Source organism: Erpetoichthys calabaricus, chromosome 2 (assembly GCF_900747795.2).
Source record: "Erpetoichthys calabaricus chromosome 2, fErpCal1.3, whole genome shotgun sequence".
NCBI lineage: Eukaryota > Metazoa > Chordata > Cladistia > Polypteriformes > Polypteridae > Erpetoichthys > Erpetoichthys calabaricus.
The window spans coordinates 119,568,842-119,584,058 of record NC_041395.2 but is presented as its reverse complement, the minus strand read 5'-3'; the positions used below and the strand labels follow the sequence as shown (position 1 = coordinate 119,584,058).

General features: G+C 37.8%; 1 protein-coding gene across 1 annotated transcript in view; it reads right to left on the bottom strand.

The window, feature by feature from the left end:
• The window catches only part of schip1 (schwannomin interacting protein 1), a 982,269-nt gene extending 980,140 nt beyond the window's left edge, over window positions 1-2,129 (bottom strand). Inside the window, exons 1-2 of the mRNA XM_028794440.2 lie at window positions 2,016-2,129; window positions 1,735-1,825 (exon numbers count right to left, since the gene is read on the bottom strand). Of these exons, the coding sequence (XP_028650273.1) occupies window positions 1,735-1,825; window positions 2,016-2,038 (114 nt within the window). The 5' untranslated portion in view covers window positions 2,039-2,129. The remainder of the gene's footprint in view (window positions 1-1,734; window positions 1,826-2,015) is intronic.
• Window positions 2,130-15,217: the final 13,088 nt, after the last annotated feature.

The window sequence follows — 15,217 nt, the reverse complement described above, 5'->3', positions numbered from 1 at the left end:
AATTTTAAAAAGTCACGTCCTAAGTAATGTCATTGAACCAATGAAAATAAAAAAGGGAGACTACCACCCACCCCTCCCCGAATCCTCTGCAGCACCGCGTTCTGCACTTCAAAGGCCCCCGTGTGGAAAGATTGGAGAAATTCATTGCACCAGCTTATTCAAACTGGGCTTATTCGATGAGCTGCTGGAAACGTCACATTATACATGAGCGCAATCCAACTTTTTTTCTGTAGAATTGAAAACAATTAAGAAATAAAAGTAGCATAACAATCTCAAACTCGCATAATCCAACTCTGGGACCAACCCGTCAGCAATGGGCCCACTCGCACAGACTCTGGGTACGGGCGTGAAACTGTAACCTAGGAGGCTCGATCATTAGGGCAGCGTTGACGACCGAGCTAACGGTAGCAGGAATAAATAGCTTCATAAAAATAAATGAACAAACAGTTTAAACTTTGGTTGCCTGTAGGTGTTTTGCATTCACTCACCTCACACACAATTATTGAAAGTTATGTTTTACATATAAACTATAAATAGCCACTGTCCTGCAGCTTTAAATTAACCTTTGCGTGATTCTTCCCATACATCTGCTTATGCTCAACTTTTTGCATCTGTAGCATTCTTTAGACATTTACTGATACTCTAATAACGAGAAACTTCACCTGGTATCCTAGCTTTGAAGAGGTCTGAAAGAAATGTGGAAACCGTTGATGCTTTCCATCAATACCATCATTTGCGTTGGTTTCTCGTCAAAACATCACAGCTGTATACAGCTGTATACCTACTGTATGTCTGCTCAACAGGTTATTAAATCAATGACTCAAATCGAAAGTCAAGGAAAAAGGTCTACCTGGGAGGGTAAATTCAAGACCGTTTACAACAGCCTATCGCTTACAAAATGTTTAACAAATACAAAAATGCGTCTGGTGCTGAAAATGCACAGGTTTTTGTGCTCCTACACGAACTATGATAACCTCAATATAACAAGTAAATAAAACGGTGTCGCATGTGCCGTGAAAACGGAAAACAGATAACGCCTCACGTGTAAGTTTAATTGGCAACTCTAAACCGTATACGCGTCTGCGTCCTACGCAGGGTTAGCTCTCGCCCTGTGCCCAGTGCTGTTGCAGGTATAGGCACCGGCTCCCCGCGACCATGAAACGGATATGCAGCTTAAGAAATCAATGGATGATAACGTACTAGTCACTAGAGACCACAAATGAACCTACCTGTCACATATGAGCATACTTATGAACCTGGAAACGATGCGTATGTGTGGATGTGCAGATAAAAACTACAAAAATGCAGACGCACATTTAAAAAATTAAATGCCGGTTTATAAAACAATAATACACCAAGAAGCCAAAGTCCAAAATTTAGAAAACGTTTTCTTCCTTTATCGTCATTAGCGATTTTGAGAGCGCAATACTGAGTTTTTTTTATTCCGTGCCGTCTCATAAGCCCTGCTTTAATCGTGTCTTAAAAAAGTTAAACTTTTTATTTCGGATGGCTGCACATATTTCAGACACAGTACATCTACGTTAATCTGCTCTCAAACCTCCATTCAGAATGCACTTGCATACTTACAATCTCCTTCTTTAAAAAACCCGCAGCTGAAACACTTTTTAAATATACAACGCATAACATTACAGGTGAGTCCTAAAACGACAACCCGTACTTTTGATTCTAGGCGTGTACCCGGAATCATCCAAACTGATCGTAAGAATCATTTACCTGGTTGATGTACAAGGAAATTAGATTCTTCTCACACGACCCAATTAGTGTTCCGTTATGCAGAATACGGCGATCTTCTTGATACATTCTTCTGAAAGCGAAATTGATAGAATGATAAGATGTAATGATACCAACATAAACGGGTGCAATGTACAAAAAAGGATCCTTTACTGCTTGATTTCCAGATAAAAATGCCGTTATATTAAAAAAAGATGAAAAATAAAACAGCACTACACTGGATGTGCGCTAACTTAAAAACATAATGGCAACTGCATACTGACCTATAGTGGCTGGTTTTCAGCATCCTCGAAACGTACGTTCAGTTCGTAAATACTTAAGAAACAAATGGCCTCCCCGCCGGCATCCCCCAATTTGAAACGTTCCAGCAGCCAATGAGATGTTTTGGCCCTGCGTGCTTTATACACTCGGTCTTCGGACTGAAGTCGTTTACTTCGGTAATCAACATCAATCACTGCTCCTTATTCCCACATTTCTGCAGTCCGAGCGAAATGCTCTTCCCCGGAGAGCAAATTAGGATCCTTGAGAGCCACTTGGAAGTTAAGAGCGGCTCCTGGAAGCGTCGGCACGCAGCGCTAATGTTTGCGATACCCTACGTGACGGAGAAACATTAAATGACATTTTTCATTAAACATATGAAGCGCCGCGACGAGCCTCTGCCAGGAGACGTATTAAATAGCCGTAAATCTGTCACCAGCCCAAGAAATCGCTATCATGGCCTCAAAACATTATTAAATCGACGAGCTCTCATGCAAGGTTTAGAAGAGATAAAATGCAGCCTTTGAGTCTACAAAAATCATTAAGTCAGAATTCGGTGACTCAACTCAATTTTACTGCGATTGAGTTCTTTTTTTGAAATTAGTTCTGGCTCTCTATTCCAAAAGGTATGTATGCATCATGATAATTCTATTGAAATGCTGTAGGCTTAATATATTCAAAAATTAAGTAAAACAAATATGTTAAATTGTTATACCAATGAAAGTTAACTATTCTTCTCCAACACCAAAAATATGCTGGGCATGTAAATGTAGCATGAACCATCAGTTTCATCTTAGTGTTGTATTTTTGTCCGTTTCAATTATTTTTAGGTTGCTGAATCTGAATGACGTACAATTTATAACTGTATCCATAAACACGAGGACCAACTAAAAATAATGGACTTTGTACCTTATTCTTTGTCCATTTTCTGTAAGAATCATTATCTCAATAGACTACTGCTAGCGTTTATTATTCAGCCTATTATGCACCCTTCAAGATATAAAAAAATTTGCCCTACTGACATCCCTCTACTACCTATCAGTTGCAATTTTCAAAAATGCTAGTGCTGACATACTATGGAAGAGATTGAACTGTACCTCTTGTATACACTGCAACACCACATATATCAGACAAATATGGCCGGTGTCCAACAGAAAGCAAGTCACCAGTACGCAGCTCTAATCCAATGCATTCTGGCAGTACAGTAGTTAAACCTCCCCATTTAGGGATTCTATTCTTCCATTGTTCAAATCAGCTTAATCCAATTTCAGGGTTATATATTCCACAGCCTATGCCAGGAGCAACCGCAGCAAAGCAGAACACTGTCCTGGATGGCATTACAGCCCAACACAGGGCCCTCTAACACACAATCAAACTTGGTTCCCCAATTAATCTAGCCTGCTCATTTTTGGAATTCAGGAGTACTGTAAAACGTCTGCACCAAGAAAAACTCAAGCTGACATGGTGAGAGATATGCATATTCTACACAGACAGTGAGTAGCTGGAGATATGAACCCAGTGTCCATGAGCTAACTACTGTGCCATCATTTTGTCCCAGCTGGATTCAGTTGCATTTTTGCATAATATTTTCATCAGACTAGCTCAGTTTGTAACAGCTAGTCATGATGAATGACACCATTTTGCATGTTATGAGTATGCTAAAGCAATGGATGTTGAGATCAATGGGACACCCCTTATTATCGAGTAAATCATTCGAAGGTTTTGGGGAACTTGTAGATAGAGTTTAAACCTAGTGTACAATTTAATTCATTAATGATATTGTAAATGAGCCTTTGCCTTCTTAACACACTAGCAGGCATGTTTGAGAACAGGCATTAAGGTATTTTTATTATTTTGGGAAATGATTCTGAAATCTAAAGTTAAATGGTTGACAATATTGATATATACTGTAATAAGATCATTTATATGGTGTCAAATGCAGCAATATTGTGAACCTCTTATGGGGACCGATTTACAGAGTACGCTGTTCAAGGTTTTGAAGTTTGTAGAATCAATTTTTGCATAAATGTATTTTAATCACATTTTTTTTCTTCACTTTGATGATGTTAACACATTACTATTTTATACTACTTTTTAATGTGGAAATCTTCATTTTGTGAACTGAATAGCCACAACCATATGGTTGTTAGTGATGGCACAGTACGTGCTACCATGTGAAGGTTGTGAGATGCATCCTGTCATCATGCTAATGCACTTTAGGATGACAGAGTGCTGTCCTTGGCATCCAGATTTTTGGATTTGTGAGAGAAAACATCTTCAGTGCATTTAGTTAGTTAAAAATAAATTTAAAGAATTAGAACTTTGCTAGTTTCCTTGAGTTTGATTTCTGGTTTATGTATCAAATTTTAGTATTATTGAATTCTGTGTCTTTTGTTCTTTGTTCCTTAAGTCCTTAAGAAATCCTGTAATGGACTGTGTGTTCTCTCTATCATCTCAGTAATTTGTTTGACTTTGGGCTTTCCAAAATTATTCTTTGTAGTTTGTTGTTACAGTGGTCATAGATTCCAATTCTAGCAACAATTGTTGCAGTAGTACTTTTGAATTAAATAATTTGAAGCGCTGATTAATACAAATTAAAATTGTTAATATTTTTCAAGTGTAACTACTCAAGTACCTTCTTGTATGGTAAAGAGAGAAAAAACTGCCTTAATTCCTCCATATGTCTTAGCTAAATAAAAAACATGCAATAGAATGTGCAGTAATGCGAAAAGCAGATGATAAATCAAAGCAAATACGGGAGTTTCTGAGGAAACTCAAACAGACTAAAGTTTAAGTTATCAGAGACTAAGTTTAACAGAATCAACGCTCATTGCTGATGTTTCACCCAGTAATATGCTTAAGTTTGAAAGAAAGCTAAGTGTGGAGGGTGTTCACTCATTGAAACTGCTTTATTGGTAAGAGCAGAAGAGTGTCTCCTGCATACAAGTGAATGCTGTATTTTCGAAACTATATCACCTAATGGTAACTTATGGAGAAAAACAGGCATATCATTATTGACTTCAAATAACAATAACTTAGATCTCTCAACAAACTTCTCAATGTGAAACAAAGTCACACAAGTATAGCCTATCATTATTCTCATGTGCATGGAGCAGGCCACTGCAGGTCAAAAATGTCAAAACTCAATTACAGGATTTTTTTCAATTAAGGATACTAAAATATCATTAACTACAGAAAAAAGGTAAATGATGGGTCATAACAAAAGAAAGGCAACATTCAATATTTTGTGTAAGATAAAGTGTTTGTGAGGAGTCTGAAGTTGCATATATTTGCCATAACCACTTAAATCTTCCCGTTAAAAAAGGAACTTTTTAGTTGTTTTTAAACAATGAATAAGGCAGGGTAAACTTAAGAATAGCACTTCATGATCTCATCAGAGAACTTTCTGCTTTGTTTTATAAAATGTGTGATTAGTCAGAATTTCCTGTCCCGATTCATTTTTGTAATTTTCAATGTATGGATGTTACAAAATGCTATTGGGTCATTCCATTTTAAATCAACCAATTTTCCTAAAATCCCATGCATCTTTTCAGAATTTTTTGAGACCAAAGTGCCAGGTGTTATCCAAGAGACACCCTGTAAAATTGCTTTGACGTAAGATCTATACTTTCCAAGACAGAGACAATTTTGTGAGGGGAGAGGAGTGTCAAATGTGACACGGCTTTATTTTATCAATTTCACAAGACCATATTTCAAGAACTAAACTACCTAGCAGGCTCAAATTTTGCATACTAGTACCTTTATAGGTATAGTACGTAACAAAATCAAAATGTTTGGTCTAGATTACACTGCTTGGTAAGAGAAGACCTTCAAAAATAAATATTATATATATATTGCGTGTTTGGCTTTGCCATGTTCACACTTTCAGAAAGCATACTTCTGATACAGCCAGCTGAAATTTTTTCCATGTTGAGATACCTACATAGGGCTTTTAACAGGTTATAATTAAACAAGAAACTGTACCAGGGTTTGACCAGCAGACCTCTAAAATGTGAAAAAATCATTTTGGCTCTAATTTTGCAGACCAGCTTAATGCACTGTGGGAATGTCCAGACATTTTTAAAATTATTTTTTTCTATATCATACATGGACCTCTCTTTATCAAAAAAACAAGTCTTACTTTTCTTATGTAAATCTTTCATTTTTAATTTTTCATTCTAAACATGGGATAAATTCACCATATGTCAGTAAAGATAATAATGAAGTTCTTCATCACTAACTTGGGTACAGGACTAATGGAAAAGAAATAAATCACCAAAGGCACATTAAGCACAACATATGAACAACAGCTGCTTGATTTGTCATTAAATATAAAACACTAGTTATAATGAAATGTTAACATCTTGGTATTGCAGCAGCAGGAATGCAGCCCATTTCATTTCTCTTTAAATTGAAATGCAGAGTGTATGGCATCTTTGCCTTTGAGATCAAGATGGTACTGTCACCCACTGATCATTGAAGGTGCACTAAGCAGTGCAATTACATCCTGTAATGGCACCCAACAAATATCATCTCTAGGTAGCTAATGGAAACACTGTGCAGGATAATTTGGATGTATGAAACATATCAGGATGTCCGAATCCACTTCACTCTTCTCAAATATCACACTAATCAAACATTTTTTATTATATATGCACCCAACATAGCCTCCAATAGGACATCGATCAAATGGGAGGGATGCATGTGATCCATCAGGAGTACGATCGTGAGAGGGCAGGATCTCAGCTGCTGTTTCTGTGGTGAATATTCAGACAGTCAATCGACAGTCTTCAGCAGGCACTCGGCTGACTTTGAGTTTGCCATCTTCTGTAGGGATGTAACAGTGGTATTCTCGAGTACCAGCTACTCTTTTGGCCATGGAGAATCTCATTCTCTGTTCAGCAGCATGATATAGGACATTGTCATTTGATATGAAAAAAGAAAAAAAAATGCCATTTTTGATAACTTACTGATTGAAAACTCAATGATTACCATTATTGACACATGGCACATTCAGCATTTGTTTAGGATGGAAAATAAACATGAAAGATTTGCATAAGAAAAGTAAGGTTTGTGTTTTGAGAAAGAAGGGACAATGCAGAATAAAATATGAAAAAATATTTTTAAAATCATCTACACATTCCCACTTGCCGTTAGGGTACTCTGAAAATGAAATAAAGTGATTTTTTTTTTTTGGGATTTGAGAAGTCTGCTATTCAAACCCCGATACAGTTACTTTTCGGTTTATTGCTTTTTCAAAAAGCCTATATAGTTACCTGAGTAAGGAAAAAAAATCAGAAGTCTGTGTCAGCTACAAATATATGTGTTTCTGAGGCCTAAACATAGATAAGCCAAAGACTCAAATTATATTTTGGCCAATTTCAAGAGGCTGCTTTGACCATGTAGGGTCATCTGGACCAAAATGTTTTAATTTTGTTACATACTGTACCAATTAATGTAACAGCATGAAGTGACACCAGCATTTTTGGTGTAATCTTCATGGACACCACCATGTTGTTGATGGCAATAATGTCTGTTACTAGAGACACAAGCTAAAGACAATGCAACATGTGGTGTCATCATAGAGCTGTTATAACAGACGATGGCACCCACAGACAAACATTTTTGATTATTCAAAGAAAGATCTGCCATAGCTAGCACTAAAGGAAATCTAAGAAAAGAAAAGAAAATACGTTCAGTTTGGCAACAAATTAAACTAGCTTTTGACTTTGGTTAATATTCTTACTACACATGTATCAGACCTCTGCATGTTACTCTAAACAACATCATGAAACAATGACAAAAAAAAGTTATAATAAGTCATAGTTATAGTCTAACTAACCTACAATTGTTATCAAAAGGAGTATTTAACCTCAAATCAAAAAGAGCTAGACAATACTGAAAATTAAGCAAAAATACAGTCAAAAACAAAAACCCTGAAAAGAAAATTGGTAGAGACTTTCCTTTATTAAGAACTAGCTGTGCTACCTGTTTAAGAGAGGCTAAAATCTAATTAATCAATGCAGACTTCAGCATCAACATTGCAGTGCATCATGCAATACATCCATCCATCCATCCATTTTCCAACCCGCTGAATCCGAACACAGGGTCACGGGGGTCTGCTGGAGCCGATCCCAGCCAACACAGGGCACAAGGCAGGAAACAATCCTGGGCAGGGTGCCAACCCACCGCAGGACACACACAAACACACCCACACACCCAGCACACACGAGGGCCAATTTAGAATCACCAATCCACCTAACCTGCTTGTCTTTGGACTGTGGGAGGAAACCGGAGCGCCCGGAGGAAACCCACGCAGACACGGGGAGAACATGCAAACTCCATGCAGGGAGGACCCGGGAATCGAACCCAGGTCCCCAGATCTCCCAACTGCAAGGCAGCAGCGCTACCCACTGCGCCACCGTGCCGCCCACATGCAATACATGTATCTGTTATATATGACATAAAAGCAGTGTTAATGTTTATGATGCACCATCTATTGGAACAACAAATGCAATGCATTTTATTACTAAAATGTTTGCGATTTGATGTACCTTGTTAGTTCCATGTACCCTACATAACTGGACGACACAGAGACAGATACACACATCCATTTATTAAGGTGGATTAAGTAAAGAAACATTGAGGACATGGCTTGCTCTTTTAAAGATGGACGCATAGACCACACTCGCACACTTCATATTGGATCATTTAACAGTTGCCAATCAATTCAACTAGTATAGCTTTGACATGCAAGAGGAAATGAGTGCCAAAAGAAAACCCATAAACACACACACACACAGTGCGCTCTCACAGACAGTGAGCCCAGGTCCTTGAAAATATTATGCCATGGGGCTACCCTTATTCATATGTGTAAAATTACAAGCATAGGCATGCCTGACTTTAATTCTAAGTGCATTATGGTCTCCACAGGCTGTCTAGAATTGTTGTTCATTGCAGATATTTTTCAACAAGATGGCCACATTACAAGAAAAAAGCAAAAGTGGTATATAGCTTTCTGCCATATTTTGAAAATAATAAAAAAAACATCCTCTCCTGCCAAGAAAGACACACTCCTTGTTTAAAAAATAAGCCTGAAGTCTTCTAAATTGACTATGATGGCTTTTATTTTAAGCCCATGCCATGTTTCTAAACAACAGTTAAAGACCTGCAGCTTACTATAGGCTACAACATTCCAATTTACTGTTATGGGAAGAAGCTACAAAAATTTAAATTCAATCATTTTTATTTTTAGTTTTCTACACTCTGGTGAAAAGCTGTTCTTTAATATCTTAAGTTGCTGAAAACAAATAAAATTAATGCTAATGCGCATAGTTAAGATAAACAATCAATTTTGAGAACGTATTCAATTTAAACTTGATGTTCAGCTATGGGTAGAATTTTCATTTGTGTAGCTAGATTTGCATAGCTCCTATATAATGTCTGACATTAAAAATTATGGAGGTGGAAATAACCTGCAGTCTGTTTTTAACATTAACAGACACTGCCGAGTGGTCATTACCTTGGCCAGGTCTGAGTTGGTGACCTGAAATCCTATCTGACTTTAACCCAATCATTTGGTCTCTAAATTGGTTTGATTGTTCAAGATACTTACTGTTACAAGACCACAGTCTCAATATCACTGTGATGAGGAAAGTGGACCAGAAGATGTAAAGAACACACCAGATACTTCATCACATTATAGGCAGAGGTCAGAAGCGAGAGGACAAACAGACTGAAGAGAGATATGAATGACACTATATTCATATTGACATATACCTGAATTGGTAATGTGGCACTATTTGGAATATCACATAAACAAGATGGTTAAGAAACTTTAACTCAGTAAATTAAAGTTGAAATAAAAGTTAAACCATAAAAACAAACTCCTTAACATAAAAAATACGAACTGACTAGCATTATACATATAACATGATCTTGTGGCTAAACTGAGGATGTCCAATGTAAGATTTCTCTAATACTATGAGATTCCATGTTTGCTCACTAATTTGAAAATCTTTGCCATAAATTCCTTAGACAAGAAGAACTATTTGTAAACTGAAATTAAGGACACCCAGCTGGCATAAGTACGCTCAGAAAGCATGGTAAAAATGAAGTTCGCAATAAAGATTCAATGAATTTTCAGAAACCACTTTGTTGCAGGACCCTTGGTCTGTGCCCTCACTCTTTGTAGGTGGTAGGCTCTGCCCATCACACAGGCTTCAGTTTGGTGATACTATGTTATTGTGCTATGAAGTCCTTAAATTGCATGGATAGTCATGCTAGAAGAATGTGCTACATGCAGATCAAGGTGATGTGGCCTCTTACTTGAAAACAACTGTTCTACTGTGGTTCAGCTCAGTCTAATGAGTTTGAAGGCTGAAGCTCTGAATCATTTGCGCTCTTGCATTTGATCTTCTGACTTTTCATTACCTCAGTCAGTCTCAGTCAGGAGTGTTCCAAGGTCAACTTACATACCATTCACATTTGGTTATTGCTTGGTGTTAATATTCTTGGGATAGTTGCCTCACTTGCCACAGCCCTGTACTATATTTGCCATACATCAACCAAGCCCTCCTCAAATATCAGAGCAGTACGGTGGAGTTACTTAGAATGTTTATTTCTGTGCACACATGCATTAACCATTCAATAGTTTTGGTTTATTTTTAGCATTTTATTTTAAATCTGAATTTCTTATTTATGCAGCAACAATAGTATTTTTGACTACACTATCCTAACAGTTCTCTTTAGACAGTACCTACATCACTCTGTCTAACCCACATTTATAAGTAATGGGCCCTGCACCTTTATTTAAACCTTTTATTGCTGCCTTGGTACTTGTGATTTGTAAGTCTCTTTGATTAAAAGCATCTAAAAAATAAATACATATAGTGTAAAATTAACTAAACTGAATAGTGAAATTAGAAATAAATCCAGGTAAAGAATGTAAATCATAACATTCTCAGACCTGCTTAATCCAGTTCAGGGTCACAGAGGACTTGAGTCTATCCCGGGGATACTGTGTACAACGAAAAAGACAACCCATGGCAAGGCACTCTTAGACACACACCAATACCTACAGTCAGCCAGTTCATAACAGTCAGTTAACCTAAAACATGTCTTTGAGAATGTAGGATAAAACTCAAAGTACTTGGAGGAAACTCAGAAAATGTACAATGACCTGGTGATGGTTTTAAACCCAGGATGCTGGAGCTGTCTGGAAGCACCTATGCCACTCACAGGAATACTGTATTGTCCAAAATTTAATTCACTCACATTTTTGAGAAGAATTCAAATTTCTTAAGGACAATAACGTTAATTATGTACTTTCTGAAACCCTTTGTCATTTTACAGGTTTTTTTGACTAGAACACAATGCACCCAAATTTGTGAACCTGCTCCACTTGTTCCAGTTTGATTATAAATGCAAATCACATAATCTTGAAAATGAAATATAAAATTGTTTATTTTGATTATGTAGACCATTTTTTGCTAAAAAGATCCTTCTTCACCCTTATGCTGTAGTTGACTTCCACAAATGCTCCCAGTGCCGGCACTGTGACTTGCTATGACTGTAGTGCTGACCCATTACACAAACCAGTTTTTAAACCTGCCATTTGAATTTCTGTGAGTGTGCACTAATCAATATGAATTTTCAGTATACTATCAAATGAATCCCAGTCCAAATACAAATTTAGTAAAGCATTGATGTTAATAAAATTGAAATTAAACAAAGGACTTTAAGAGAAAAATGTTATTTTTTTTTACCAAGTCAAAGTTATTTCTTCACAATCATGGTATATATTAGTTTGCCACATGAAGCTACGTACTAAAGTGAAGCGTATATTCTAAATTTTAAAAAAATCACTAGCCTGCTCTTGGGTTCCTTTGGGGGTAAAAAGGCCTAAATTTAGTATAAAAGTCCACTTTGGAGCAACAAAGGTTTTGGTTTAAGAAAACGTGCCTTTTGTGTTTGAGGCAAGCATATAACAAAAGTAAACTGAAAATAATATTTTTCACAGATTCTTGGTAAGACAACATTTCCTGCTCATTTGTCTGTTTGCAGTGGCCGTGAGTGGAACACAACAACCAACATCCATTACATGTAGAGCTTCACTTCAATAAATCAGGAAGGATAGTCACTTTGAAAACCCACAAAAATCGCTCTAGAAATTCCTTTCTTCCTAGTGCCATACGACTTTTAATAAGGAATATCGGAGATAATGATTAAGATTTGATATGTATCCTGTAACAATTATTGTGTAAATATGCATTATCAAACTGCCTTACCTTAACCTGTCTTGTCTCTTATTTGTTTTGTTTCATTTCTTTCTGTCTTATTAGATGCAACTAAGAAGGCAAATTTCATATTTTCTTGTGTAAACATGACTAAATAAAGCAAACATGAACCCCGACCCATTACATTCTGTGTTATGATTTTACAGAGCAAGTTGCGCAGCAACATGCAGTGTAGCAAAAAGAGCACAAGTTTAATTGTACTTTACAGACATAACAAAATCCAGAATTAACTTATTACTCAGCATTTTTGAAAGACCCAATCCTTTCTTTCCATGGCATGTCTTTGGTATGGACAATTTAAAAAATAAAAAAACTCGGAAAATAAAAAGGCAGAGTATGTGATAAAGATATTGATGACAATAATTAACAATTACACTGGGTGGCAAGGTGGTGCAGTAGTAATGCTTGTGTTTTGCAGTGAAGGAGACTGGGGTTTGCTTCTGTGTAGATTTTACATGTTCTCCCAGGTGCTCCAGTGGCCTGTGTGTGTATTCACCCAATGATGGACTGGCACCCTATCCAGGGATTGGCCCTGCCTTATGCTCAATTGTTCCTGGGATAAGGATAATGTTTGGAAGGATTATTATTTTTGTTGTTTAAATCCTCCACCATTTTACCAGTCCCCAAAAGATCAGACACATCTACTCTAAACGACTTCAGGCCAGTGGCACTCACACCAGTCGTTATGAAATGTGTAGAAAAACTGGTTCTCACGCACATCAACCATATGGTCCCGGACACTGTTGACCCCCTCCAGTTTGCCTACCGCCCCAATCGATCAGTGGATGATGCGGTAGCAATAGCCTTACATCACATTCTGCAACACCTGGAAAGTAGCAGAACGTAGGCCAGGATGCTTTCCCTGGACTACAGTTCTGCTTTCAATACTATCCGCCAGGGAAAACTGATCAAGAAGCTGACAGACCTTGGCGTCCCAACTCCCACCTGCAACTGAATCCTGGACTTCTTGACAGATAGACCACAGGTGGTGAGAATGGGAGGACGGGTGTCTGCTGAGCTCACAGCACAGGATCCCCACAGGGCTGTTGCCTTAGCCCCAAACTTTTCTCTCTGTACACTTATGACTGTGTCTCCACCCAGGACAACACCATCGTCATTAAATACGCTGATGATACCACCATCTTGGGGCTCATCAAGGGGTGGGACGAGTCAGGGTACAGGACCATGGTAAACAACATTCTTGTCTACGGAGAGGTGAATGACCTCATTCTCAACATAAAGAAATAATATTAGACTTCAGGAAGAATCCTCCCCCCTACAGCCTCTTATCATCAAAGGGACTGAGGTGGAGAGGGCCGACAGTCACAGATTCCTGGGACTGCAGGTTACATCAGACCTGAGCTGGACTCTTAACACCACAGCCACAGTGAAAAAAGCCCAGCAAAGGCTATATTTTATTCGGCTGCTCAGGAAAGCCGGCCTGAACCATCGCCCTCTCACCCAGGCATCATACAGAGGACTGATAGAGAGCATTCTCACCACAGGCATCACTGTCTGGTATGGGAACACCACACAGGCAGAGAGGAAGGCTTTGCAAAGAGTCATAAAAACTGTGGAGAGGATCATAGAGACAAAACTTCCTTCCATGGACTTTATGTACGCACATCGTTGTCGGAAAAGAGCAAAGGGAATTATCAGGGACTCACTTCATCCAGCTCACTCTCTGCTCAGACACAAAAACTGTACATACAATCTGAGACACAGCAGAGCGGACAGCATCATCACTCACAGAACAAGGTTTTTCAATAGCTTTTTCCCCCACTACAGTCAGACTGATGGCAAAACAAAATTATTGAATATGTGTAATAACCTCACGCTACCTCACTTCACTTATCATGTAAATGACGCGTGAAAAATGTGCAATATTTTAACTGGGCAATACCTATAATATATTGTACTTTTTTTTGTGTGTAGATATTACCACCTTTCTGTATAGTGCTGGTATAATCTACATTATTAATTTTGTTTTACTGTTTTTTTTTTTTTTTTATTCTTTTTTTAAATGTTTTACTATGACTCGGACAGAGCTCTGCACAAGAATTCCAATGTGATTTAACTGTTGATTTTATGCACAAATGGCAAATAAAAACCTTCAACCTATATTAATAAAATTTTCAGACCTTTGGAAAGCTACAGCAGAGAAAAATATACAAATAGATTAATGGAAGGAAGATATTGATTACAGGAATTAATATTACTACTAGTAATAATAATAATAATACTTGGTGGCAATGCTGCCGTCTCACAGTTGAGGAGACTGGGGTTGACCCCCCCCCGACCCTGCTTGCTGGGCTACCCTAAAGCTGCCCTGTGACCATGTCCTGGATAAGTGAGTTAGGAAGATGGACTGATGGATGAATACCTATAACGTCTGTTCAGTTCTTATCACTTGATAGCATGCTACATGCCTTGCACAATATTCTCTCTCACTGAAGCACAATCCAGAAGCGGCATGCAGGCAACATCTTTGTGAAATACAGAAATAAGCTGCCTTATTGAGAAAGAATAAAAACGATCGTAATTGTGACTTGTTCAGTTATTGTCTCGTTATCTGCAGAACAGAGGCAGTAATTTACATCCGCTCATCATCATTCAATAAAGTCGCTTGTCGAAGATTTTCCGAGGGGAATCCACACCTCTGGGGCTTAAATGGTGCCAGGAAGGAAGACGAGCGGGTAGCTGGAAAAGTGAAGCCTCTTTTTAAAATGTATGAGGTATTTGTGTACTAAACGGACGGCAGGCATGACAAAGGAAAACAGACGTGTTTTGACGAATTCATAACATTTATTGGGATAAAAAATATATAGAAATTTACAAAAATTGGATTATAGAAATACATACGTACAATTCTCACAAAAACGGTTTGCTTTCTCGCCTCAGGTTTTAAG